Source organism: Ambystoma mexicanum, chromosome 12 (genome assembly GCF_040938575.1).
Source record: "Ambystoma mexicanum isolate Mex_15411 chromosome 12, UKY_AmexF1_1, whole genome shotgun sequence".
In the NCBI taxonomy this organism is placed as follows: domain Eukaryota; kingdom Metazoa; phylum Chordata; class Amphibia; order Caudata; family Ambystomatidae; genus Ambystoma; species Ambystoma mexicanum.
Genome location: NC_090936.1, coordinates 1,162,253,193 through 1,162,278,573, shown reverse-complemented (window position 1 = coordinate 1,162,278,573; position 25,381 = coordinate 1,162,253,193). Strand labels below are relative to the sequence as shown.

At 45.8% G+C, this 25,381-nt stretch overlaps 1 protein-coding gene across 3 annotated transcripts in view; it reads left to right on the top strand.

The window, feature by feature from the left end:
* The window catches only part of RASSF3 (Ras association domain family member 3), a 738,414-nt gene that overhangs the window by 332,018 nt on the left and 381,015 nt on the right, over positions 1-25,381 (top strand). For all 3 annotated transcript variants that reach the window (XM_069629771.1, XM_069629772.1, XM_069629773.1), the window contains exon 2: positions 3,313-3,443. In XM_069629771.1, coding sequence (XP_069485872.1) covers positions 3,313-3,443 — 131 coding nt within the window. The remainder of the gene's footprint in view (positions 1-3,312; positions 3,444-25,381) is intronic.

The window sequence follows — 25,381 nt, the reverse complement described above, 5'->3', positions numbered from 1 at the left end:
AGACTTGCTCCCTTCCTCCCTTTCTTCCCTTGGCTTCTCTGGTTATACACCTCAATGGTTTCACTCCTCTCTCTCTCTGATGGTTGAGCTGCTGTTTCGTGAGATGGCAAACGCGCCTATTCTTGTCCCCTACTGTATGGTGTCCCCCAGGGCTCTGCTCTCGGCCGTTCGCTGTTTTCTCTGCATACTCTTCCTCCTTCTGACCCCATGAGCCCCTTCAATCTTTCCTCCTGTTTTTACCCAGACGACACCCAAATCTTGTCATCTTTTTCCTCCTTTCCTGACTCTTTTCACTCTTGCCTTGTTTCTTAGCCATCCAGTCCTATACGGACATTCCCTCCATCTCAACCCATTTAAAAATGAAGTTCTTTGAGTCCCTTCTTCCTCTCCTTCCTACTAGTCTTGCCTTTCCCTCTACTTTTCTTTCTTTGTCTTCTTCTTCTGCTCGCAATCTTGGTGTCACCTTTAACCCGCCTTCTCATCTCAGGTCACGAACGCTACCCTTGTCATTCGTTTCTATTTCTTTATCATTCCCCGGGCGCACCCTTGGCTTTCATTCCTTGCTTCTCATCCTCTCTCTCATCTTATCTATTGCTCCGTCTTACTGCTTGGCCTCCCTTCTTCTCATCTGGCCCCTCTGGCCTCTGTCTTTGATTCTGTCTTCTCTGTCGGCTCCCCTCACACTCGCCTATAACTCCTAGGCTCCTCTCCACTTCTCTACTTTCTTTCGATCTCTCTCTTCTTTTCCATTGTCTTTGTATTGTTTTTAAGTGCCTTCATAGTCCTAATTCTTCTTGTCTTTCTCCTCTATTCTCCTTTTACTCAGTGGTCGAAGTGTATGAAACCAAGTAGTGGAAGTATGTTTCCTGCTGGCCTGCCCCGCTCCCCACAAAACCCATCGTTGCACCCCCTCCCGCACACGATCCAACCCCCCAAACAAACACACCTACTCTTTAAGGGAATGTTCAGTGCAGTGCACTGAAGTGCAAGTTTCAACTTCGTCCTACACTTTTATTTTGAAACGAAACCATTCTGGAACGGTTTCTTTTTAAAATGAAAGCATAGGAACGGTGAAACTTAAAATAAAAAGTATAGGAGCACCGCTCCTGACCGCTCCCGCCCCCTTCGACCTCTGCTTTTACTCCCCTCCCCATCCCCTTCCCTCTCAATCCCTCCATCTTCTCTCTGTTTATGAACTCCCATGTGCTGCGTCTCCTTTTCACTATTTCACTTTACTGCTGCAAAATATAAATCATAAAAGTGCTTAACTAATAAATATTTTTTGTAAAAGAATCTTGCCTGGCCAGGCGAGGGCCATGTCTGCCTGAAATCCTGCCCAGGCCCCAATACCCAGGAGAATACCAATCCCAACACGTGTCATTGTTAACAGCTGCAGCATATTTAAGTAAGAAATGCTTTCAGGCAAACTCAACATGGAAAATGTCACAGCTATCCTTTTGGCTGTAGCCCCTGAGCTTCTATCCTGGGCTACAAACAAAAGATCTGGGGCTATAGCCCCCTCACCCCCCGTTAAACCACCCCCCCTGGCCCCTAGCACAGCCTCTGGTAAATGATAATTGTCCTCTATCTACTTTGTATTGTATTATATTTTATTGTATTGTTTATTTATATAGCGCCAATACACAGGCAAGTGTTTCAAAGCGCTCAATCTATCTACGTATGAATGTTAGTAATAAGAAAGGAAATTTTGGTACCTGAAGCCCCCCCCATACCTCTAATTTAGTATCACCCCCTCCTTCCCAACTGCCAGCAATCTGTGTCTTCTTTCCAAGACAGATTTGCTTTTTATCCACAAACATTGTGTGGAACTTAACCTGTTCTTCCCACCGTGTATACCTGTTTCAAACAAGAACTACAAGCAAGTGATCTTGTCGCACGGTTGCCACGCAGTGCCTCATCTTAAAGTTTTGAAAGTACAGTTGCAAAACCTAGTGGAGATATTTTTCAGGCTACAATTACATTGCATTCTGGTACTTGTAGTGTTCCAATCAGGATATATACAAATCTAGTTGCGATCATACTTTTTTTGCTTAACATAGCAATGTATAAATGCGTCATGTTGGGTACTTTTCAAGACTTCTGTATGAATCAGAGCTCTTTAAAGCCGTACTAGAATACATATATCTATCAGTTAAGAGCTGAGAAGATATGTGCTCAAATCTTTATAGGGCGCACTGGACTCAACTTCTGGATACGCCTTTTACTTATGGTGGGTGATCTTGGGTACTTAATTCTGCCTTCCTGTGTCATATCTGCCAAAACTGGGATGCCAGGTATGAGACAATGATGGGAGGGAAGAAACCTGGTATAGGGGTTTAGTGTTGTGGGTAACGGGGAGGCAAGAAGACTGGTATGGGGTTTGTGTTGTGTGGGGTGGGGTGGCAGAATGCAGGCATTGACTACGGTGGTATGCAAGAAACCTGGTATGGGTTTCGGGTTGTGGGGAGGCAGGTGGCAGGACTGGGGTGACCAGATTTTTAAAATAAAAATCTGGGACGGGCCACCGACATAGACATGGGACTACAGTTTCAGCCAACATAAACACAATAGAAGGACTAAAACACACATAGGAATCCAATGAAACTATAGTCCTACTTCTATGTCGACCACCTGCTCCGCGCAAAGTACGTGTGAATTGAAAGCTCAGAACTCTCACTGGAGGAGAGAAGCCCTGGCGGAAGGGGGAACGTATGAAACGCAAGCAAGAAGAGCTGTGCCCGATCCAGATTCGTTATTTGTTCAATGGTTACTGGAAAAAATCTGCACACTTGCCAGCCATCCCTCAAATCCCAGGATAGGGTTTTAAAAGTAAAAAAAAGTCCTGGGATACTGGGACTAAGGGCCAAATACCAAGACCGTCCCGGGAAAATTGGGACGGCTGGTCACCCTAGTCAGGACGCAGGGTATGAATCTTATTTTGTGTGGCTTGGTGAGGCTGGCTACCAGGTATGGGTCATTTGTTGGCCTGCATTTGGCTTTTGGAGCCACGCCAGACCCCACTGGCTCAGCTCTGGCTAGTCCCTACCTATGACATCTCTGGCTCTCACCTCTAGCAGACGGCCCTCAAACCCCTGGTGGGCGGATGCCACGCTAGTTCTCCTTGTCACGATTGTTATCGTTGCATTCTATCACTAACATGGGAGCAATGGAGCTACAGCTTGGGCGTCACGTGACTTTCTTAGTTCTTATGTATCCTCCACCCAGCACCTGTCTCTCCATGCTAGGAACATCTGATGAAGATGTGCTGATGGCTGGCTCGATGCATAACTCCTCCCGTGTCTCCTCTTTCAGATTGTAAATACACATGCCACGCCCACTGCCGCGACTTGGTGCACCTGGACTGCCAGCAGAATGGAAAGTCGATGGAGCGCCTCCCCGCCCTCGAGGCGCTCGACCCCACCAACAACAACAACAACGTTCAGGTAATGACTGCTTTTCCCTCCCAGGTTAGCGGCCTATTTTTAGAACAATAGCAGGTATATTTGTGTTTCAATTCAGTGTGGGTTTCCGGTCTCTGCAAAGGTTGTCATGCCCATATGCAATTATTACATTTCTTTTAACCAAGTTTATTTTAGCTGAACATGAATTCTACCAGCAATGACATTTGATGCACATTTCATAGCAGGCATCGAATATTGCAGAAAGTGTGCATGTTAATATCTCTGCGTCATATACAACAAAGGGCTGCAATTGGCACATCATGTGTGTTGATGTAATTGTAATTGGTTATTTATAACGCTCTTAATACCCAGATGTTTCTAAGTGCGGAGCTGGGGATCGAACCTGTGTTGCTCCCCGTCGTCTTGATTCCAAGGCGAGCACGTTGCCCCTGAGCTATTCTCCCGAGATGTTGCTGGGGAAGGGTACTCGTCATCTTGCGCTTTGCTGGAGGTGAGAGGCACGTATATGGTGCTCTTGGGGAATGTATATGTTTGCTATGTGCACTGGGGAATTTACAGAGGCAAGCACCACTCCTTGGCATAATGTCTCTTCTCACCATCCCTTTTATTTTTATATATGTATATACATACGCACAATACACCAAGAAAGTTATGGTGGGTTTAGGAAGGCTTGGAAAAAACATTTGCCTGGAATTTGAAAGTAGGATAATCCATTTGAGCCAAATCACACATTCCACAACACCCTGCCATAGCCATCGCTGGAAGTTCACCTTCAGTTCTGATCCAAATCAGCAAGGCATTGTGGGTATGGAAATTAGCTCAAATGCATGCCTTTTTCTCCAGGAAATTGTCTTTGTTTTAGAGGGCAGTGCTGCTTTATACATAGCTTAATCAACCCAAGACAGACATTGTGCAAGGCTGTCAGGACACCTGCATACCTGGTGTCATCATATAGGGAGAGAAAGAGAGAGAGAGAAATGGCATAAGCAAATGATATTTATTTAATAGTGCTTACATATTGCTAATAGTCCATTACACCTAGCTACATTCTTCTGTGGACAGCTGAGCATTTTAGACTTTGGTTAGACAGGAAAGGCGTTTCCTAGCAGTACCCTGTGTGGCTGTTGAATTCTAGATACTGTGGGCGAGTCTTTGGCTGCACAGGCGTACAGTTAATGGCTACTCAATGTCTCTGGCACCTCTCTTGCTGGTGCCACCTTTTGAAGTGAAATTGAATTAGTTCCCTGGATGCTGATTATTGCAGCTGTCTATTGACTGGACTCCCCCAGCACTAGATGATTTAGCGAGCGATCATCTTTCTTTACAAAAGGGGAGGGGGTCTCTCGATGTTCCATTTCGAAGGCACTTAAAATGTGTTCACTTGGGGGCAACGTTGGAATTGTTGAAACATGTCATTACAGGTACCTAAAAAAAGATCAGAACTTGCTTTCTTCTGGCGCCCATATTAATTACAGTGTTTGCAAGGCATTGTGAGCATGCAAGTTAGCCCACATGCATGCCTTTTTCTCAGTGGTTTGTGATGGTTTGATAGTTTTCTACAAAGAACAGAGAGAGAGTCAACAGCTACCCCTATTTAACCGTGTTGCTACGGTAGGTTTTCAAAAGGCAGAAAGCTAGATTATGGTTGCTAGCTATTAAAGGTCACAAAAAATAGGAGTGGAATATAGTTAGATTTATTCAGACATACATATAGAATTGGTGAGTTCTTAACACGAAAACACAATTTAAAATGAAAGATCACATGCAAGCCTGGTTTGGCTTGTAACAAAGAGCAAGAAAAAATAATAATAGTAATGAGTACCAAACTGTTATTGCATCACAGTTAGGTAGGTGAGGGTTAGTAACATGTTGTGGATTTGAAATACTACAGTTAGACTGGTAGTATGTCATTGTGGTCCACAATCTAGCTTTCTGCCTTTTGAAAGCCTACCGTAGCAACACGGTTAAATAGGGGTAGCTGTTGACTCTCTCTCTGTTCTTTGTTGTAAACGCCTTCTTGAGTCAAGCCCCCCTCTAACAAAAAAGAAGGACCCCAGACCCACTTTTTCTTTAGTTGATAGTTTTCTGTCAGGATTGAGAGGACCCCACACTTCCCTGATGCAACTGTGCTGCCTCTGAACCTAGCAATGCAACCAGAGGGTGAGCTCTCTATCTGGAGGAAAAAGCATCATGCATAACAAAGCTCCTGTCCATAGTAGTCCTTCGGTCGCCATTCACATGAGTTATCCTGCAAAGACTGCGCAAATGATCACTAAAGTGACGATCAGGAAGAACTGTAGTGCTTTTTCCTCCCTGACAGTCTCCCTTATATTCTGTAAGCTCACCGCCTGACAGGAAGGAAGTGTGCAGCAGCCATGATGGCCTGGGACCCTTCCCAGCCATCCCAGCAAAAACAAGGAAACATTATATAAAACAGCAGCCATTTTGAAAAGATAAACTAATCTTCTACCTCACTAGTTTTATCAGAGGCATCAAAACACGCCCCTGCCGCAGTACTGTGCACCGCAGGTGGCCCTGACACTGTTGCCCTGCATGAAGAACCGGTGTGGAATTGTTATGCCTAAAATGAGAATGTTCTGGGGTGCTTGGTGTTCATCCTTCTACCCATGGCTTTAGGTTTCTTGCAATGGGAGGTTTGGCCGTCATTTTGGTGGTGTTTGGTGGCCATGCCTCTCTGAGTAGAGCCGTGCATCTTGGAATACGATGTCACCTTGATACTGTTTAGTGGTTATCCGTCCCTGACTAAACCTGACGTTCTTGGAGTAGAAGGCGTCTGATGTCACTTTGGTACTGTTTAGTGGTTATCCGCCTCTGACTAAACCTGAGGTTCTTGGAGTAGAAGGGGTCTGATGTCACCCTGGTACTGTTTAGTGGTTATCCGTCTCTGACTAAACCTGAGGTTCGGGGTCTGATGTCACCCCTAGTGGTGTTTTGGATCTCATACATTTTCAGCAGCACCAGTGTCCTCGCCTGTTCCTTTCCACGGTAGAACTGAGCTGCTGACCCTTTTTATAGGCATGAATTCCCTCCTCCCCTTTTTCCTCTTTCCATGTGATTGGCCCCCCTCTCAAACCCCTCCTTCTTCCTCTGCCCATAAATCCATGTGAGCTTAAGCCGGCCCTGTATTACCGCAACGATTCTGGGTTGGATGTCAGAAAGATGCGGACCATGAGGGGATGTAAACTCCGGACACCCTCTTGAACTTTATTTCTCGCTTTTTTCTTGTGCCATCTCTCCGATTGTCTCCCCTTCCACAAGGAATGCTGAATGCGTGTACGGTGAGCACTCTTAGGGCCTCATTCCGAGGTGGGCGCAAAGGGATTACCGGCACCGGTAAGGACCCCGTGCCGGTAAGCCCTTTGCGCCCTATTCCGAGGTCCCTTTGCGGCCAGGCGTTATGGACGGGACCCGCAAAGGGACTTCAGAGCTAATAACGGTACCGTAATTTACGGTACCGTTATTAGCACCTTCCCCATTCCCATTGAACCCTATGGGGTCTGAAATGGGAATGGCTTTTTCAATGGGGACTTAGCGGTCCCGCAACGGTCAGACTAGACCGGTAGGTCCCCATTGATCGAGGGCGGACACAGTACCGGTATTGGTGCTAATATTGGTGCTATTAGCACCAACCTTGGAATGGGGCCCTCAGTGTACAACCTCTGCAGGTGTCTCATGGCGGTCTCTCTCGTGTTACTGGTAAGCTTGGGTGTTTGTACTGAACTGTGACCATGCCGTCATGAAGCCCAGTGCACATGTGGTGTTCAGGTTTCTGCTCAGAAGGGAGGTCACGGACAGCATTTCCCCAAAATACCAGGGGTAGCGAAAGTGACTTCACATGACCCTTAATCTCTGACGACGTCACAGGAAGTGATGTCATTTGACCCCACCCCAAAGTGACATTATGGGAAGTGATAGGACATGACCTTCCACCTCTTTAATGAGTCTGGCAATTATTGTATAGAATTCCAGAAAGACACATTTATTTTTATTTGTTTATTTTATTTTTTACATTTGTATAGCGCACAAACAGCCATTGGTCATCGTGGCGCTGTTACTTGAAGGAAGCTTAGTTACAGGGAAGCTACAGGTGGGATATACATTTACGTGTTGTACATTTATACAACTTTGAGCACAGGTTATATTTACATTTTGCAGGTTTAACATAGTTATAGTATGCAATCATGTTTGGTAGGTGTGGGGTTTGTAAAATTGTTATTCCTATTCTTTCTAATTTACATTTTTTAAAGCGCTCACATAGCCCGCGGGCATCAAGGCGCTGTTACAGAAATTGTTTATTTTTTTTTTGGTTGAGTAATTGTTTTTTTTTGTGTGTCTTAGTTGCGTATTTATAACACGCTTAAGCACCCAGAGGTTTCTAAGCGCGGACCCGGGGGATCGAACCTGTGTTGCTTAGTGTCGTCTTGCTTCCAAGACGCGCACGTTGCCACTGAGCTATCCTCCCAGGACATTAGGGTCATTTAGGGTCACTACTCAAAGTGTTACACTTGTGGGACGCCCTGTTTTTTTAAGAGGGCTCAACCTAAATGCCAGCCTCTCCAGAAACATTGAGCCACATGGCACTGGCCACAGCCCAGGAGCTTCAATGTGAAACAAAAAAAAATCAAAACGTTTTTTTTAACATAATCAAAACGTTTTTTTTTAACATTTGTTTTAGGGGTAGCAAGGGAGACCACAGGGGTAGCAAGGGAAACCTACCTCAGGGGTCACAGTTGCGACCCCCAAATGGCGTCCCTGAGGCAGGTAGGAGATTTGCCACAGTGGTCATTTGTATTTTAGGAGGCCTGGACATCCTAGGGATGATGGGTTAGCTGGCCCCTGGAATGGTATATGGTAGGCAGGCATCTTTACATCGAGATGTATCTTGGGTTAGGAAGGTCTAGGAAGGGTCACCAGTGGTACTCAGTGGTCATCCACATAAGAGCAGATCTGGGTTCCCAGGAAGGATTTGATGTCCACCTAGACGCGTTTGGTGGTCATCAGTTTCTGCATATATTGGAGTTTGAGGACCGTCCTCTCAGAGCTTTGCGGTCATCGCCTATGAGGGTCTCCAAGTTTCTTAGAGTTTAAAGGTTCTGAAGCTCTGCCTGTATGTACGTCAGTTAGTCTGGACCCTGGTGACTGTGAGGGTCGTGTGAGTCACAGGCTGTGGGTGTCCTTGTGGTTTCAAGACTTGAATTTATGTTTTCAAGTGATGCTTTGCGTGCTTCTCTTGATGGTTTCTCTTGATGGTTTGAAGATGACCCTGGCCTTACAGCAGCTGCAATGGATTGCCATAGTGTTTTTTGGGACAGAATTGATTTGTTGTTTTCAATCTGTGGGTGTGTTAAAAGGCACAGAGTTTAACATTGTGAAACATAGTGCAGTGTTAAGCGCCAGGCATGAGGGGCGGACTTGACTGGTAGCGGCCTGCTAGCCATACCTGCCTAACATCTGGGTTTTCCCCGGAGACTCCAGGTTTTTAGCCACTTCTCCGTGTCTCCGGGGAAGACCCTGGAGTCTCTGGGTTTTCGGGTCCCATCCAATCCTCCATCCGATTGGCTACAAAAGACTGCTGCCGGTAGCCAATCGGCTGGAGGTGTGGGCGGGGACAGGAAGAATGCAGACTGGAGCAAAATAAACGAGGTAATACTGCTGGATCGAAAACAATATTTCCGCGTTTAATTCGCTTTAGCTTTCATTCTTCTTTTTGACCAGTTTGCCTTATGTTTTAGTTGCCAGGGCAACTAAAACATTAGGCAAACTGGCTAAAAAGAATGAAAGCTTAAGCAAAAACAAATGCAGTAATAGCAGTATTTGGCGTTTCTTATTTTTTCAGCTTTCATTCTTTTTGGCCAGTTTGCCAGGGCTCAAGTAGAGGGTACACGCGGGTGGACTGAGTCCACCCACTTCCACCCCCAGCTAAAGTGGGAAAAATTTTTTGGTTGAGTAATTGTTTTTTTTTGTGTATCTTAGTTGCGTATTTATAACGCGCTTAAGCACCCAGAGGTTTCTAAGCGCGGACCCGGGGGATCGAACCTGTGTTGCTTAGTGTCGTCTTGCTTCCAAGGCGCGCACGTTGCCACTGAGCTATCCTCCCAGGACATTAGGGTCATTTAGGGTCACTACTCAAAGTGTTACACTTGTGGGACGCCCTGTTTTTTTAAGAGGGCTCAACCTAAATGCCAGCCTCTCCAGAAACATTGAGCCACATGGCACTGGCCACAGCCCAGGAGCTTCAATGTGAAACAAAAAAAAAATCAAAACGTTTTTTTTAACATAATCAAAACGTTTTTTTTTAACATTTGTTTTAGGGGTAGCAAGGGAGACCACAGGGGTAGCAAGGGAAACCTCAGGGGTCACAGTTGCGACCCCCAAATGGCGTCCCTGAGGCAGGTAGGAGATTTGCCACAGTGGTCATTTGTATTTTAGGAGGCCTGGACATCCTAGGGATGATGGGTTAGCTGGCCCCTGGAATGGTATATGGTAGGCAGGCATCTTTACATCGAGATGTATCTTGGGTTAGGAAGGTCTAGGAGGGTCACCAGTGGTACTCAGTGGTCATCCACATAAGAGCAGATCTGGGTTCCCAGGAAGGATTTGATGTCCACCTAGACGCGTTTGGTGGTCATCAGTTTCTGCATATATTGGAGTTTGAGGACCGTCCTCTCAGAGCTTTGCGGTCATCGCCTATGAGGGTCTCCAAGTTTCTTAGAGTTTAAAGGTTCTGAAGCTCTGCCTGTATGTACGTCAGTTAGTCTGGACCCTGGTGACTGTGAGGGTCGTCCTTGTGGTTTCAAGACTTGAATTTATGTTTTCAAGTGATGCTTTGCGTGCTTCTCTTGATGGTTTCTCTTGATGGTTTGAAGATGACCCTGGCCTTACAGCAGCTGCAATGGATTGCCATAGTGTTTTTTGGGACAGAATTGATTTGTTGTTTTCAATCTGTGGGTGTGTTAAAAGGCACAGTGTTTAACATTGTGAAACATAGTGCAGTGTTAAGCGCCAGGCATGAGGGGCGGACTTGACTGGTAGCGGCCTGCTAGCCATACCTGCCTAACATCTGGGTTTTCCCCGGAGACTCCAGGTTTTTAGCCACTTCTCCGTGTCTCCGGGGAAGACCCTGGAGTCTCTGGGTTTTCGGGTCCCATCCAATCCTCCATCCGATTGGCTACAAAAGACTGCTGCCGGTAGCCAATCGGCTGGAGGTGTGGGCGGGGACAAGAAGAATGCAGACTGGAGCAAAATAAACGAGGTAATACTGCTGGATCGAAAACAATATTTCCGCGTTTAATTCGCTTTAGCTTTCATTCTTCTTTTTGACCAGTTTGCCTTATGTTTTAGTTGCCAGGGCAACTAAAACATTAGGCAAACTGGCTAAAAAGAATGAAAGCTTAAGCAAAAACAAATGCGGTAATAGCAGTATTTGGCGTTTCTTATTTTTTCAGCTTTCATTCTTTTTGGCCAGTTTGCCAGGGCTCAAGTCGAGGGTACACGCGGGTGGACTGAGTCCACCCACTTCCACCCCCAGCTAAAGTAGGAAACATTGAAGGTCCGCTTTCAATTCATGAATTAAGTCCTACCTCAGGGATTGCACCACAGCCATCAGAGTTGCAGGCTGGACACCTCACCACTGCCCTATATAACCTCAAGAAAAATAACGAGGTGAAATGTACAATTTCGGTACTGCAAGATCCAGGGAAAACCTTTGTATTGGTTCTTGGAGTTTAAAACATGCACAAATGTTAACGTTTTTAAAAACACTATTTGAAGTAAATATCCTCTCTTGGTTTTATGTGTGTTGATTTTATGGAAGGCAAATGCCATTCGTCCTGTGCAACTTGGGGGGTCATGCAAAGCCAATTTAATGGCATTTATTGCATTCCACTGTAAAGTGCAAACTGCAAACGTGTTTCTAATGACAGCTACAACACCCAAGTTTACCCTTTTGGCTTGTTTGGTCGGAGCCATGTGCAAAGGGGCAGAATCTTGTGTGGCTGTGGATGGGGCATAAATCTGAGATTTTTTGATTTTCAAATGTAGGCAGGTTTGCTGCTAGCCCAAGCTATTGTGGGTCCGAGTGAAGCGAGAGATCCTGCCAAGGGATTAATGCCATTACCAGACAACCCCCCCCCCCTCCCATGTGGTTAACGCTATTAGCACTCGGGGCCTCTTCTCGGGTAATAATAGTGTTTTCCCCTCACATAATTTGGAGAAGCTCAATTCTCTGTAAAAAAAAAAACACATTTAAAAAAACAAGATGGCTGACATGCAACGTGGAAAGGGATGTAAGTCCCGTTTCTATGTTGCTGGCAGCCATCGGACCAGTGTGGAGAAGCGGTTAGGGACTGGGTCGGCTAAGTAGGGAATGGGTAGGGGGTATTTGAGTTGGTAGGGGTCGGGGACATGGAGGGGAAATCAAAGACAGGGCCCACGAGCGATGGTTTTAACAGTTTAGAGATTTCTGAAGCAGGGGTCGTTTGGCTGTGCTGTCCACGAGGGATTGAGAGTATTCGGGTGGTGCATACTGAGGCATATTCCTTGATCGTTGCATTTTGGTTAATTGTTTGGGTGCCACCCAACAGGGGGTTTCTGATTTGTGCACGGTGGGAGGTAAAGGGGCAGCTCAGTAGGTATCCTCAGCTCTTGTCACATGGCTCAGGAGGCTGTGAGGAGAATCCTGAACTCCTTTGAGGGTGAGTGGGTGTTTTTACAGCAGTTCTCATGCACCTTTGCTTCTGTTTGTCAATGTATTTTTGGGGCAGGTTTCTTGTGTCTATATGATTGCTGTTTCTGAAGTAAACATGATCAGGGACCTTGTGGTCTTTTTCTCTGTGCTTAGTTTCCAGGAATGGTAGAAATCTTATAAATACTTGTAGAATCCTGCACTCTTTAAACCCTTGTCAGCGCATGGTCATTGGTCACCATTTGTAATGCCCTCTGGACAGCTGCAATACTAAGCACAAAAATTAGAAAGAGCAATTAGAATCTGTTTCCAAGAGACAGGCATTTTGTTATTCTGTAGGAATAATTTGGACGCTGTGGTTTTGACTTTGCTGGCAAACTTAGGCTCTCAATCCAAACCCTTCCTGCACGTTTGCCTCTCCAGGCCTACGCTGAGCAGCAGCCTGAAAGGATGTCAGGAAATGAAAGGCCTGTTTCTGAAGAAGTGAAAAAGAGGCCTGTTTCTTAGATCTGTGAGTAGAATGTGCTGCAGTTCATAGTAAAATTCGGACCATCTTGGCTCAGGCGTTTGACCCACAAAATTCACGAATAGAAATCTGTAAATTAGCCCTGGAGAATACCATCACATTTCCACTGTTAGCTGAAACACATCAACCTGTACAGTTCAAGAGATACCTTTTGGCCTTAGTCCTCCCTCGGCATGACCTTCAAGTCAGGACTTCCAGGTAGTGCTAGAACAGCAATTCCTGTTGTTGTTATTGTTATATAACTTTTATAAGGTGCAGCTCGCCCCAAGGCCTCAGTGCGCAGCATGACAGAGACGAGTCATAACCAGAAGGACACCAATGGGAAAGGAGGTGTCTAATCATTAGAATGAAAAAGAAACGTTTTAAGAGATCTCTTAAAGGAAAGTATTTCGGAACAAAGTCGAAGAGGAATAAAAGGATTCCAAGTAGCTAGGATGATATAGCTTTTTAAAATGCAGGATCTCAAAAAAAATAGCAAAGCAGTGGGTCTATATGTACATTTCAGTGGCACAGGTTGGCACAGTTACCTCTGCATGTGAAAGCTCCAATTAGGGAAAATTACCAGTATGTTTCGCAGTAACAATGGCTATAGATGGTGTCCAATATCAAACCCCTCCACCCCCAAAAAGGATAACATTCATTTTGAAATGTTACCCTAACATACAGCAAGCTGGCAAACAGCAGATCCTAGGCTGTCACGGCGCAGGTAAGAAAAGTCCTGTGAAGGCGGAGCGCAGCACTTATGCAGAATTCCGGACACCGCCTTTTAGTGGATCGATGGCCAGTCAATTAAGCAGAGCGTTTCCATGGCAGCGCCGCCTCGCCGCCTCCATTAGGAGTTGTGGAGCATTGCAGTGCCAGCTGCACAGCGCCCATGCCACAGCGTGCTGTGTAATGTGCCAGCATATGCCAACTCACTGCAGAGGCCCTGGGGAAAGCAGTGCTGACCTGCAGTGTAAATCAGCTCTTCTAAGGCAGTGGCGGGGTCCCCCGGGGCCCATTTGGATATGCCTTTTGGGGGCCCCTTGCATACAGGTCAGGAAAACGGTCAGAGGCACCAGTGTGGTGCTCGACTAATAATGCCCCCGGGCTGAGTGCGCTTAACAAATGTCAAAATAAATAAATAAAATAAATAAATGGCTACACAGGAATGCAGTGAGGGTGTTAATTGCTGCAGATTATCACGGGGCAGGCAATCAGTGGGGAGCTGAAACAGTAAATGTCTGCGGAATAGCTAGTTATTACTCTTAGTCACTGAAGCTCTAATGCAGACAAAGCCAGAGTAAAAGGCAATGAGTTGATAAGAACACTGCTGGATGCCATTAAAGACATTTTTCATAGGGGTGGCCTCATGAGCTCACTAGAAATCTTGGGGTGGCACTCCAAAACAAACACCTAAGAGGCAGGCGGGCCGGTGGGGGTCCAGTATTTTTATAAGGGTGGCCGTGGCCCCCCGTGGCACCCGTTGGTGGCGCCTCTGCCCATGTAACAATCACAGAAAGATCTAGTGAGACTTTCCATGCCACACGAGCCTTGTGTGAATTGACCCAGTGAGTTGCTTTACCGACCCTTGACTCGTGACATCATCATCAGGGCAGGTGACCCTGGCACTATAAATCGGTCCATAGGGAGATATATTTTTCTAGTACATAGGTAGTTGAAGGCACTTTACCAGCTCTTCCTTCGGCTGGGCATTATTTGGGTAATATTGTGTATAGATAGAAATCACTGGCCAGCTGGACCTAAGATGCCACAAGCAGGGCCGCCCCTTGCTGTCTGCTCTCAATCTGTACTTCTCAAAGGCCCCCTGATGGCAAAGGGGGTCTTCTTGCAGGAGGGTAAGGAGCTCGCAGCCAACCGCTCCACATATGCACATGTTGCGTGCCCTACGGCACCCACATGGGCACCCACATGGGCGGAGCACTTGGGAGAGGTGGGGGGCAAAGAGGGCAGTCATCAGCGGTCCAATCAGGTGGGAGAGGCGTGTGCATTTCCAGTGATAGGCTCCCACTGGCAATCTTATTTTTACATTTTCACCCCCCTCCACCCCAGTTCAGGGGTGAAAAAGGATGACAAGCTCTGATACAGCATGAGGGTTTCTATTTTGGACAGTACACGAGGGTTTGCAAAGTCCTGCCTGTACTTGATGAGATGTCATAATAGCGGGGCCAGTACATCAGCTTGTCTTGCTATTGCCAGAAAAGTAATGGCTTCAATGTACTTTTTTACAATAATAACTTAAAGAGATGGGAAAACAGGAATGGAGGAATATATAACGTTCCGTTACAAAATACCATTACAAAATAAAGGGGGGCAGGGCAGGTTGGTGGGGGGTTATGGGGATTTTACTCATGTTGAGCAAAAAAAAAGACATTTTCAAGCCCTTCATTTTGCACCTAAAAAACCACTGCCGTATCACTTAGCACCACTATAATGAATGGAACCCTGTGCTTTCTTTCCTCTCTGCTGGGCCTAAAACAAGTTAGGACTTGCTTCTCGAAGTACTCCTTGTAACAGAGAGAGGACTTCGGGTGTGCCATGGCAGACTTCAAAAAATGACCTTTAGCCGGGGCTCTTCCTGGGCTCCCCTAAATGACTTCCCTGGCCTAATTTCCGAGGGTGCACTAAAGTAAATGAAAAGATGAAGAGTGGCAATACAGCTCTTCCCCAGTAGATGTCACTACACCCCATGTTTAGAATCACAACCTCAACTACAGACATTTGGAATTAGATGACCTGTTTTCTAACACTGAAGGGAAGGGAAAGTATAATATAGAGAATACATTGTTTGATTTTTGCAACATGTTACATTAACATTTTGTCCTTATAACAATTTATTAAAATGAGTAAAGGAGAATCATGGAGTTCCTTTAAAGGAACTGAGGGATTAGAATGTAAATGGACATATTTTGGTTTACTCTTGAGGGCCCCCCTCGATTTGTCACCCCACTCAAAGCACTAAACAGAGAGAGTTTTGATTTGAGAATCAGCTGACGTGCAAACTGCAGCCATGGGCTTGTGCGCTTGCCTTGTGCAAGTGAAATAAATCTTGTCTATCGACCCAAAGGGTTTCTGGCACTGGGGGAATATCCATCATTCCTGCAGCCAGTGTGATCGAAAGTGACAACATCCCCTGAAATGTTACTGATTCTACCCCAGCCCAAGCAGCCTTTCCCTATATCCTGGTAATGCAAGTAGAACCGCTATCCAACGAGGGTAAGGTGTAAACAAATGTGCTGATTAAAAAAAATATATGTGACCGTCTTACTTCCCTTCGACAGCTCCATATTTAATCAACACTTTCAGCTTTTACTACAAAAGGCCCTTAAAGATTTTGCTTTAACCCCTTAAGTACCAAGGACGAGTATGCTCATCCTTTTTGCATAGACTTGCATAATAGCCTGGCACTTGGAGCTCTCGTGATATCTATACAAAGACCACAGCATCAAGAAGCAGATTGGGAGGATGGCGGCTGGTGAGGATCAAAATGCCTGCCAGCTGCGTTTGAGCATCTTTGAGCAATAGCCATCTGAACATGTCCTAATGTACCATCACTATTCAGTCAATAATACCGTTCTTTAATGCAGGGGTCTGCAACCTTTGCCTCTCTGGATGTTTTGGACTACAACCACCATGATTCCTCACCATTGACTATGCTGGCTAGGGCTGATGGGAGTTGTGGACAAGGGACACCTTTGAGAGTCCACCAAACTGAAACACTCTGGACTACCAACCCACCTTGCATGACTGACAAAAAGTCCATTATGGGAGCCGTGGGGCATACACCCCACTAACAAAGAGACCATTCGCCTTTAGGCAAAGGGCATGAGCCCTTCCTTTACATATTACAGACTTGGGGTTGTGTTCTCAGCAGGGAACCCACATATTGAAGGCAACCCTCATACGAGAGTGTCGTCAGCATCCCCCAGTTATCCCTCCTATAGAATGTTAATGTTAAAGGGCACTATCACCACTGGAGTGGTCCCTTGGCGCTCTGGCGGATCTGGAAGGTAAGAGGGTAGGGAGGGTTACAAGGGTATATCGAGATAAGGTAGAGCGAGATTGGTGATGTCCTGTTGGCAGGTTCATTTCGGATAGCACCGTTCGCTGAGCATGTTTGTGGTTTACGGATCGGTAGCCGTCGTGTGCTGTTGTGTGAGACTATGAATGTGGCGTTTATGCAAATGTCTGGCCCATGAAGCCCCTGGGTCCTCAGTCCAGGCCTTATGATGCGGCGATGCTCAAGTTGTTGTGGTGTAGCCGTCCCTGTTTCCTCTTTCTCTTCTTACTCAGTGCTGAGAATTGCCTTGCAATAGTGTAAAGTGCTATAGAAGCAATCAGCAGAATAGAGCATCATGTTGTCGCCTTGCCTCTACTTCCCTCTATCCCACTCTACACTTCACCCTCAGTCATTCGAAGCAGCCCGCGAGTGGTGTAAAGCACTACACAAGTAAATGTTATGTTGTGCTACTGTGATTTATACTGCATACCGCAGCCATTTTCATGTTCTCCAGTCGCCCAGGCGGACCTGAAAAGGAAGGGAGTTGGGATGGGTTAGTAAGTGGCATTGAGAAGGGAAAAGCGCAACAGAGCTTTGATGTACTGTTGGTGGCTTCAGTTCGGAAAAACCAGCCACTGTGTGCTGGTGTTATTTTTAGTTGATAAGACACAAACCCTCAGCCCAGGCCAGATGGGACAAAACGCTGACACACACATGCGCAGTGTCCGCTGCCTGTTTGCTCTTTCTCCTCTCCCCAGTGACCAGAGCAACCTGTGTTACTAAGTACTGTTGACATTCTACAAAACAATTAAATGAATATATTCAAGCAAGAGATTTTAATTCTTGTTTAAAATATCCTGCTTCCTTAAATTATTCCCAAACTTACTTGCATCCTGGAATGTTTGCTACACGGTTGGCATGCAACGCTCCAACTCGCTTCACTATGGAAATCCAAAATAGCCGCTTAATGCTACATGGCCATTGGTGCCTTATGGATGGGACAGGGGAGAACTCCCAGGGCATGCTGGGGAAGAAGGTGGCAAACGGAAGATGAGGAGGTGAGGTTACTGAAAGAAGAAACAAATAAAATTGAAGCACTGTGTATAGTAAACTCTATTACAGAATTACGTTCAGAATTTAATCTCAAGAAACATAAACTAGACAAAATACTGTTGGAAAAACAAGGCAGGATGCTATTCAGGACAAGATGCAATTACTATGAAGGAGGTGAGAAGTGTGATTGGCTACTGCGTCATTGACTAGGGGTCATGGAAAGTCAGAGATTGATCCCTGCAATTATAGGCATGTCGGGAGTAGCAACATATGAGCCAACAGAAATCAATGAGAAGTCAAGAAAATATTACACAAAACTGTATACTTCTGAAGCGAAAAGGAATGGAGGAGATTTAAAGGATTATATTGAAGACTGTAACTTAAAGAAAGTAAAGGATGAAAAGAGATTTAGTTTGGAGTCTGATCTTAGTGTGGAGGAACTAAAGAAAACTGCTTACCACCTGAATGTAGGGACTTGTCCGGGTCCAGATGGACTACCGGCAGAATTTTACACGGTTATGCCTGATGTGGTACATTCACTAATACTTGCAATGTTGCATTCTTCAAAGAGTAAGGGGTTACTCCCGTCCACTACTAGACACGCCTCTATTCCTCTATCTCTGAAGAAAGGCAGACCTGCATTGGACTTGAGTAGCTATAGACCAATAAGCCTGATTAACACCAACAATAAAATATTTGCAAAGGCACTGGCTATGCGATTGGAGAACATGTTGACTGAGATTATTGACCATGGACAAGAAGGCTTTATCAAATGGAGGCATGCATCAGAGAACATGCGCAGGCTGATCCTGACATTATATGCGAGTCGAAAATTGACAACGGATGTGGTGGTCCTGTCTCTAGTTGCAGCGAATGCATTTGATCGCATAGAATGGAATCTCTTGCAGACAGTCTTGAAAGGGTTTGGCCTAGGTGAAAGTCTGCTTCGGTGGATACAGCTCTTATACAGCACACCAACGGCCAGTGTCAATACTGATGGTCTGTCATCTGAAAGCTTTGAGCTGGGGAGAGGTACGAGACAGGGATGTCCACTCTCACCATTGCCATTCATCCTCGCGATGGAACCTTCAGCAGAGAGGATCAGAAGGGATGCATAAATTCAAGGATTCCAATTCGGAGAACCATCACAAAAGCTGTGGTTATATGTGGATGACATGCTGTTGGTGACGCATGGGGTAGACACATCAGTTCCGGCAGCAATGCAACAAATCAACACATTCCACTTATTTTCCAGATACAAGATAAATTGGCTGAAACCAGAAGCTGTGGCGGCATCCGAGGGATGGACAAGTCAGCAACTAAGTGGTTATGGTTTCAGTTGGTGTCCGGAGAAAATGAAATATTTGGGCATCTGGTTAACTAAAGATGTAGATTGCATAATGGAAGTGAATCTGAAAGGTATACTAGGGAATCTGAAGAAAGACATAGGAAGATGGTTTGCATTAAAGTTGAGCCTTTGGGGGAGAGTTAACACAATCAAAATGACTACTGCTCTGCGCATAAATTACATCCTGAGTATGGTTCCCCGATATGCAAAGAAAAATTTAATGGGAAAAATAGAGAATATGATACAGTCTTTCCCATGGGAAGGGAAACAGCCACGCTTGTAGTTGTGGAAGCTACAGTTACTATCTGAGAATTAAGGTTTGGGCGTCCCGGACTTTAAAAGCTATCCTCTAGCTTTCACGGCCAGACACTACTTCCTTCAATTGAGGACTCAACGGATGTATGAACACAAGCAGAGAGAAGGAGATGTACGCCACTTTCACTGAGGGAGATTTTGACATCAGGAGACGGATATGGATGCAAATCACACCCACCAACCAAACTCTTGAGGGGATGTTGGCATAGTCTTGTGAGGGCCACCAAAGGAAATGTGTTCTGTTCCAAAAAATCATCATTGTGGGTTAACCCGGAGAATGAGTTGGAAGGTAAAACGCTGTTCTGGGCAAATTGGTTCCTTTGTGGTATCCGATGGCTTGAGACCTTTTCAAGGCTAGAAAGTGGATCATTTTTAGTGGTTTTATCGCTGAAAAGGGATTGGAAGACTGCTCATATGGAGAATATCGGAGACTAAAGAGGTCCATTGGGGAGAGAGTCCTGGGTGAAGGCAAAGACTGGGCAGACTGGCTGAAAGAATTCAACACGGCAGCTCATATTGCTTCCAAAGTGTGCAAACAGCTGGCTAAATACAAAGAGGTAATTGAAGAGCTACTTGGGAAATGGTCAGAAGCAATAGGTTCAGAAATGAGTGTGTTTAGATGGGAAAATATATGAAGGAATGTAAGCATGACATCATTGAATCTTGGAGAAAGGGTAAGGTAGATCAAACGCTTAGACCGAGTATACTGGACTCCGCTTAAACTCCATGCAAGGGGTTTTTAGAGTCTGAGGCATGCTGGAGTTGCAAACACATGGTGGGCACATTTGAACACATGTTGTGGGAGTGCAGCAGACTGAGGGTATTTTGGAAAGAAATCGCAATTAATCTGAACAGAGTTTTGATGTTAGATATCGACTCTAATTATACACCTGTTGTCATGGGGAGGAGGGTTTAATAGCGGATGTGTCATACCCACAGAGGTACCTTGGGGCTATTTGTGAAAAGAGGAGCCGGGCAGTGGGAGTTTTTATTCAGCGGTCGGAAAGCAGGTCCAGAGAACAGCATAGACCATCAACCCACCCAATGAAGATGGCAGATAATGTTGCCCCTGCAGTGCCTCGCATGCTGGTGGTTTGTTTTGAGGAAGACATGCATGATAATGCTACGAGCTTGGTGAAGCCTCTGAGAAAATTCTTGCTTGAGGCTTGGGAAGCATTCGCATAAATACCTGCCGGACAAAGTCATGAGGCTGAGGCAGTCTCTGAGAAATGACAAAGTCATGAGGATGAGGCAGTCTCTGAGAAATTACAAAGTCATGAGGATGAGGCAGTCTCTGAGAAATGACAAAATCATGAGGATGAGGCAGTCTCTGAGAAATGACAAAATCATGAGGATGAGGCAGTCTCTGAGAAATGACAAAGGCAAGAGGCTGAGGCAGTCTCTGAGAAATGACAAAGTCATGAGGATGAGGCAGTCTCTGAGAAATGACAACATCATGAGGATGAGGCAGTCTCTGAGAAATGACAAAGGCAAGAGGCTGGCGAAGTCTCTGAGAAATGTTTATCTGACAAAGGCAAGAGGCTGGCGAAGTCTCTGAGAAATGTTTATCTGACAAAGGCAAGAGGCTGGCGAAGTCTCTGAGAAATGTTTACCTGGTAAGGGCTAGAGGCTGGTGAACCCTCTAAGGAAACAGTTACTTGACAAAGCTAAGAGTTGCGAAGTCTCTGAGGAATGTTTGTCTGTTAGCAGGGCCGGACTGTGACAAGAAATAGGCCCAGTCACCCAAAAAAAGTGCCCCACCCCTCGCCTCGTGAACCTTGACCTCTGATGACATCACCAGAAGTGATGTCATTTGACCCCACCCCAAAGTGACATCCCGGGAAGCGATGAGACACAACCTTTCACCCGTTGACAAAACAGGAAGTGTCATCAAATAGCATTGTTCCTAACTACACTACATTACTGTGAGTCCAAGCAGACGTCCAGGGCTCTTTTTTATAGAACAAATATGCATATAATATCACACAACCTGTTTTAGTTGTCATTTATCGACGCAAGAAGGCTTTTTGAAGAGAAAAACATTTTTCGGTAAGAAACAAAAAAACAAATTTCACATTTTTTTTCCAAACCGGCCCAGGCATGGCCAGAAACCGGTCCCCACCCCCCATGGCCGATTTCGGCCCAGCCACGGGCCGAAAGGCCGAGGGACCAATCCAACCCTGTCTGTTATAGGCAAGTGGCTGGTGAAGTGTCTGAGAAATGTTTGCCTGACAAAGGCAAGAGGCTGGCGAAGTCTCTGAGAAATGTTTGCCTGACAAAGAAACCTCTGGGTATTAAGCGCGTTATAAATAACCTATCATATCATATCATAAAGGCAAGTGGCTGGCGAAGTCTCTGAGAAATGTTTACCTGGTAAGGGCAAGAGGCTGGTGAACCCTTGAGGGAAACAGTTACTTGACAAAGCTAAGAGAGTTGTGAAGTCTCTGAGGAATGTTTGTCTTTTAGAGGCAAGTGGCTGGTGAAGTCCCTGAGAAATGTTTGCCTGACAAAGGCAAGAGGCTGGTGAACCCTCTAAGCAAACAGTTTCTTGACAGAGTAAGAGAGTTGGGAAGTCTCTGAGAAAACATTGGTCTGGCAAACCAAGAGGCTTGTGAAGTATCTGAGAAAAGCTTACATGAGAAAGGCAAGAGGCTGGTAAAGGCTCTTAGGAAACACATGCTGGGGGAAGCCAAGAGGCTGGACATCTCTGAGGAATGAATGGCTTGACAAAGCAAAGAGGCTGGTTAGGTTCCTTAGGAAACGATTGTCCGACGAAGCCAAGCGGCTTGGGAAGTGTCTGGGGTAAATCTTGCCTGACAAAGCCAAGATGTGAAGTCTCTGAGCAGACACTTGCATGACAAAGCCAAGATATGAAGTATCTGAACAGACACTTGCACCAAGAGGCTGGTGACATCTCAGAGGGGAGCTTGCTGGAAAAATCCTTCAAGGTTGGCGAAGACTCTGATGAATGCTTGTTGGACAAAGGAAAGAGTCCAGAGAAGTCCCTGCTTAAATATTTGCCTGACAAAGCCAAGAGTGTGTTTGAAGTCTCTGAGACAAGGTAAAGGGGCTGTTGAAAGCCCCGAACTAGAGCTAACAGCCTCTGCAAAACCTCCCTAAATAACCGAACACCACAGTTATGAGGCTGCAGGGACAGCTGTATGAACATTGATGTATGACTGCCAGTGGTTATGGATACACTCTGAGAAGCAAAGTTGGTACATGACACCAGGTGACGAAACCTCCACGGGAAGCGCTCCTTTCGTAGGCGCTCACCGTTAACCTGGCACTGTCTTTAATAAAGAAAGAAAAACACAATCTTTCCCAATTTACACTGGTTTTATGGATTACATACTTATAGATGTATTCGGAAATTGTATTAAAATGTTTTTTATAGGGGCGATGATTGGGGGGAATTCACCCCCCCATTTTTTTTTTAACATTGTCTTTGGTTTCTCATATCCTCTCATCAAGACTTATTTTTTGTAAACAGGATTATTTTCAGAACGTACTTATTGACTCAGTTACAGCGTCTGCGGATTAGTACCAGAAACAAGTTGATTGTGGTATGGGGTGGGGGAGGGGGGCGATTTATGTGCTCATACATATTATATTTAGTATGATTAAGTTGTAGGTGTTGGATTTAAGTCATAATACGTTTGTATGTTGGTAAACTGAATAAAGTCGTTTAAATAAATAAATAAAACTCGCCACATTCCCCATCCCACCAACCCTGTCCTGAGTACCTAGACATCACTTTTAGTTCCGAAGCAGAACTGAAACCAAGGACAGGCCCACGGAGGGCTCGATAGTGCAGACGGGTCACCACTGAACGCATTGCATTTGAACATGTTTATTACACTTTTTTATTGAAGAGACATATCTGCGTTTTAACGTACGATAGAGAGGTTTCATTGCAGGAGAATTTGTCGAATTCGAATTCGTCCATTTTACATTTCGCTGCAAATATATGTGTGGGGATCAAAGGTAATAATTAAGGTGGGGAAGCGGGGGGCTACAGGGGTCTCCCCTGCACACATATGCGGCCAAATTGAATAAAAGAGAAAAATACACTTAAACGAAGTCGGATTCGATGATTTCTCCTCGATTAAATCAAATAGGACTTTATAACGCACGCTCAGAGTCTTTCAGATCTGTATACTTATTCTTAGGCAAAAAATGTGAGGCCATTGCCTAAACTCCATCAAGCGTCTCCTAAAACGTAACGTCGACATTTAAACATAACAGGGTGGAGAGGAGTAGGGAGGAGCGCGTGGTACATCCAGCCCCTCAAGGTCTTAGATCTTTTTTTTTTACCTGTGGGACGAATTCGAATGTATTAGGCCAGATGATGGGACCAAGGCAGCCTTGGGGACCAGGGAGCACCATCCGCTCCTTGAAGTAGGGCCCAAGGATGGAAATGGAGGGTCCCCAATTCCCCAGTAAATCTGCTGCCACAAATGAACCCCCTCGCAAGTCTGCAGGACACCTTCTCCCTCATCAGAGCTTAGCTAATAGTAGTGACTGTCACTGTATCATGGGAAACACAGACAGGCCAGTGCGACTTGCAGGACCCACTCATGGACAAATATGTGCGGGTCCCCACAAACTTCCAGACAAAAATATATTCTATGATGGGGTGCTGAAGACAGATGTCAAGCTGTTGGCACTCCGTACACCCACATTCGCGTGCCAAGGGCCTCAATGCTCTAGAACACCAGCGCAGAACCGCAACCACGCTCTCTCACCACAGAGGAGATGCTCGCGTGCCCCACCTGGAGAGAATATGAAAGTTTAGCGCCTCGCTTCCAGACAGCAATGCCAATTAACCAATCCACTAACAATTTCACCCCTCTGCATACACCTCCCAAACTCTAACCAAACACAACCACAAGCCTGTAACGCAACAATCTGCACAAATTTCACTACACTGCAACAACAAAACAAACCACACATAGACTCACATAACAGCACACAACGACTACCGACCGAAAAACACCCCAAGCCCAACCAACGGCATTAACCGGGTTGAGGCCTCCAACAGCACATTACTGCTCTCTTGCACTTTTCCAGCTTATTCCCACTAACTCATCCCCACCTTCCCTTTTTTCAGAGCCTCCAGAGCACCAGGGGATGACTCCGGTGGTGATAGTGCGCTGTACAAATATCCGTTAACATTAACATTAACAGTTGGGACAGGAGCTGCAGGACTGACCTACAACATCAGCCACAAAGATCTCAGTTCCAAAATGGCGGCGGCCTTAAATAGGGCTCACTCCATGACTCCCGGTGGAATTGCAGAACCATGCCGGAATCGGGTGCACCAGGACAACCAATCACTAAGCTTGGCTGAGACAATGAAACAGCAGATTATAATTCCTCCTTTATGTCCCCCACCGCCCCCAGGAATGCCTCTGTATAGATAAAGGTTCACCCTTCGCAGCCGGGCGGATTGGAGTAAGAGGTTGGAGGTTAAGAAAGGGAGATTGTAGATCATGGGTGAGGAGGTGGTAGAGCAGTAGGAGAGAGAGAGAGAGAAAAGAAAAGAGATGGCAGAGCAGAAGGAAGCAGAGGAGGGCGAGCAGTAGGAGAGAGAGAGCAAAAAAAGAAGAGGAGGTGGTGGAGCGAAACGAGGAGGAGATAAAGCAGGAAGATTGGGAGTGGGGGAGGTGGCACCACAGAGCAAGAAGGAGGAAGGCGAGCAGGGTGGAGAAAGAGAGCAGAGGGAAAAACCAGGAGGAGGTGAAGCAGAACGAGGAGGAGTACAGGGGATAGGAGGAGAGAAAAAGAACGGCATAGGTTGAAAATGATCAGGAGGTGTAGGAAGAGATCAAGGAGGAGGGAAAGCAGGAAGATTGAGAGTGGAGGAGGAAGGCGAGCAAGGTGGAGAAAAAGAGCAGAGGGAACAACAAGGAGGAGGTGAAGCAGAATGAGGAGGGGTACAGGGGAAAGGAGTTGAGAAAAAGAAAGACAGAGGCTGAAAAGGATCAGGAGGTGGAGGAAGAGATCAAGG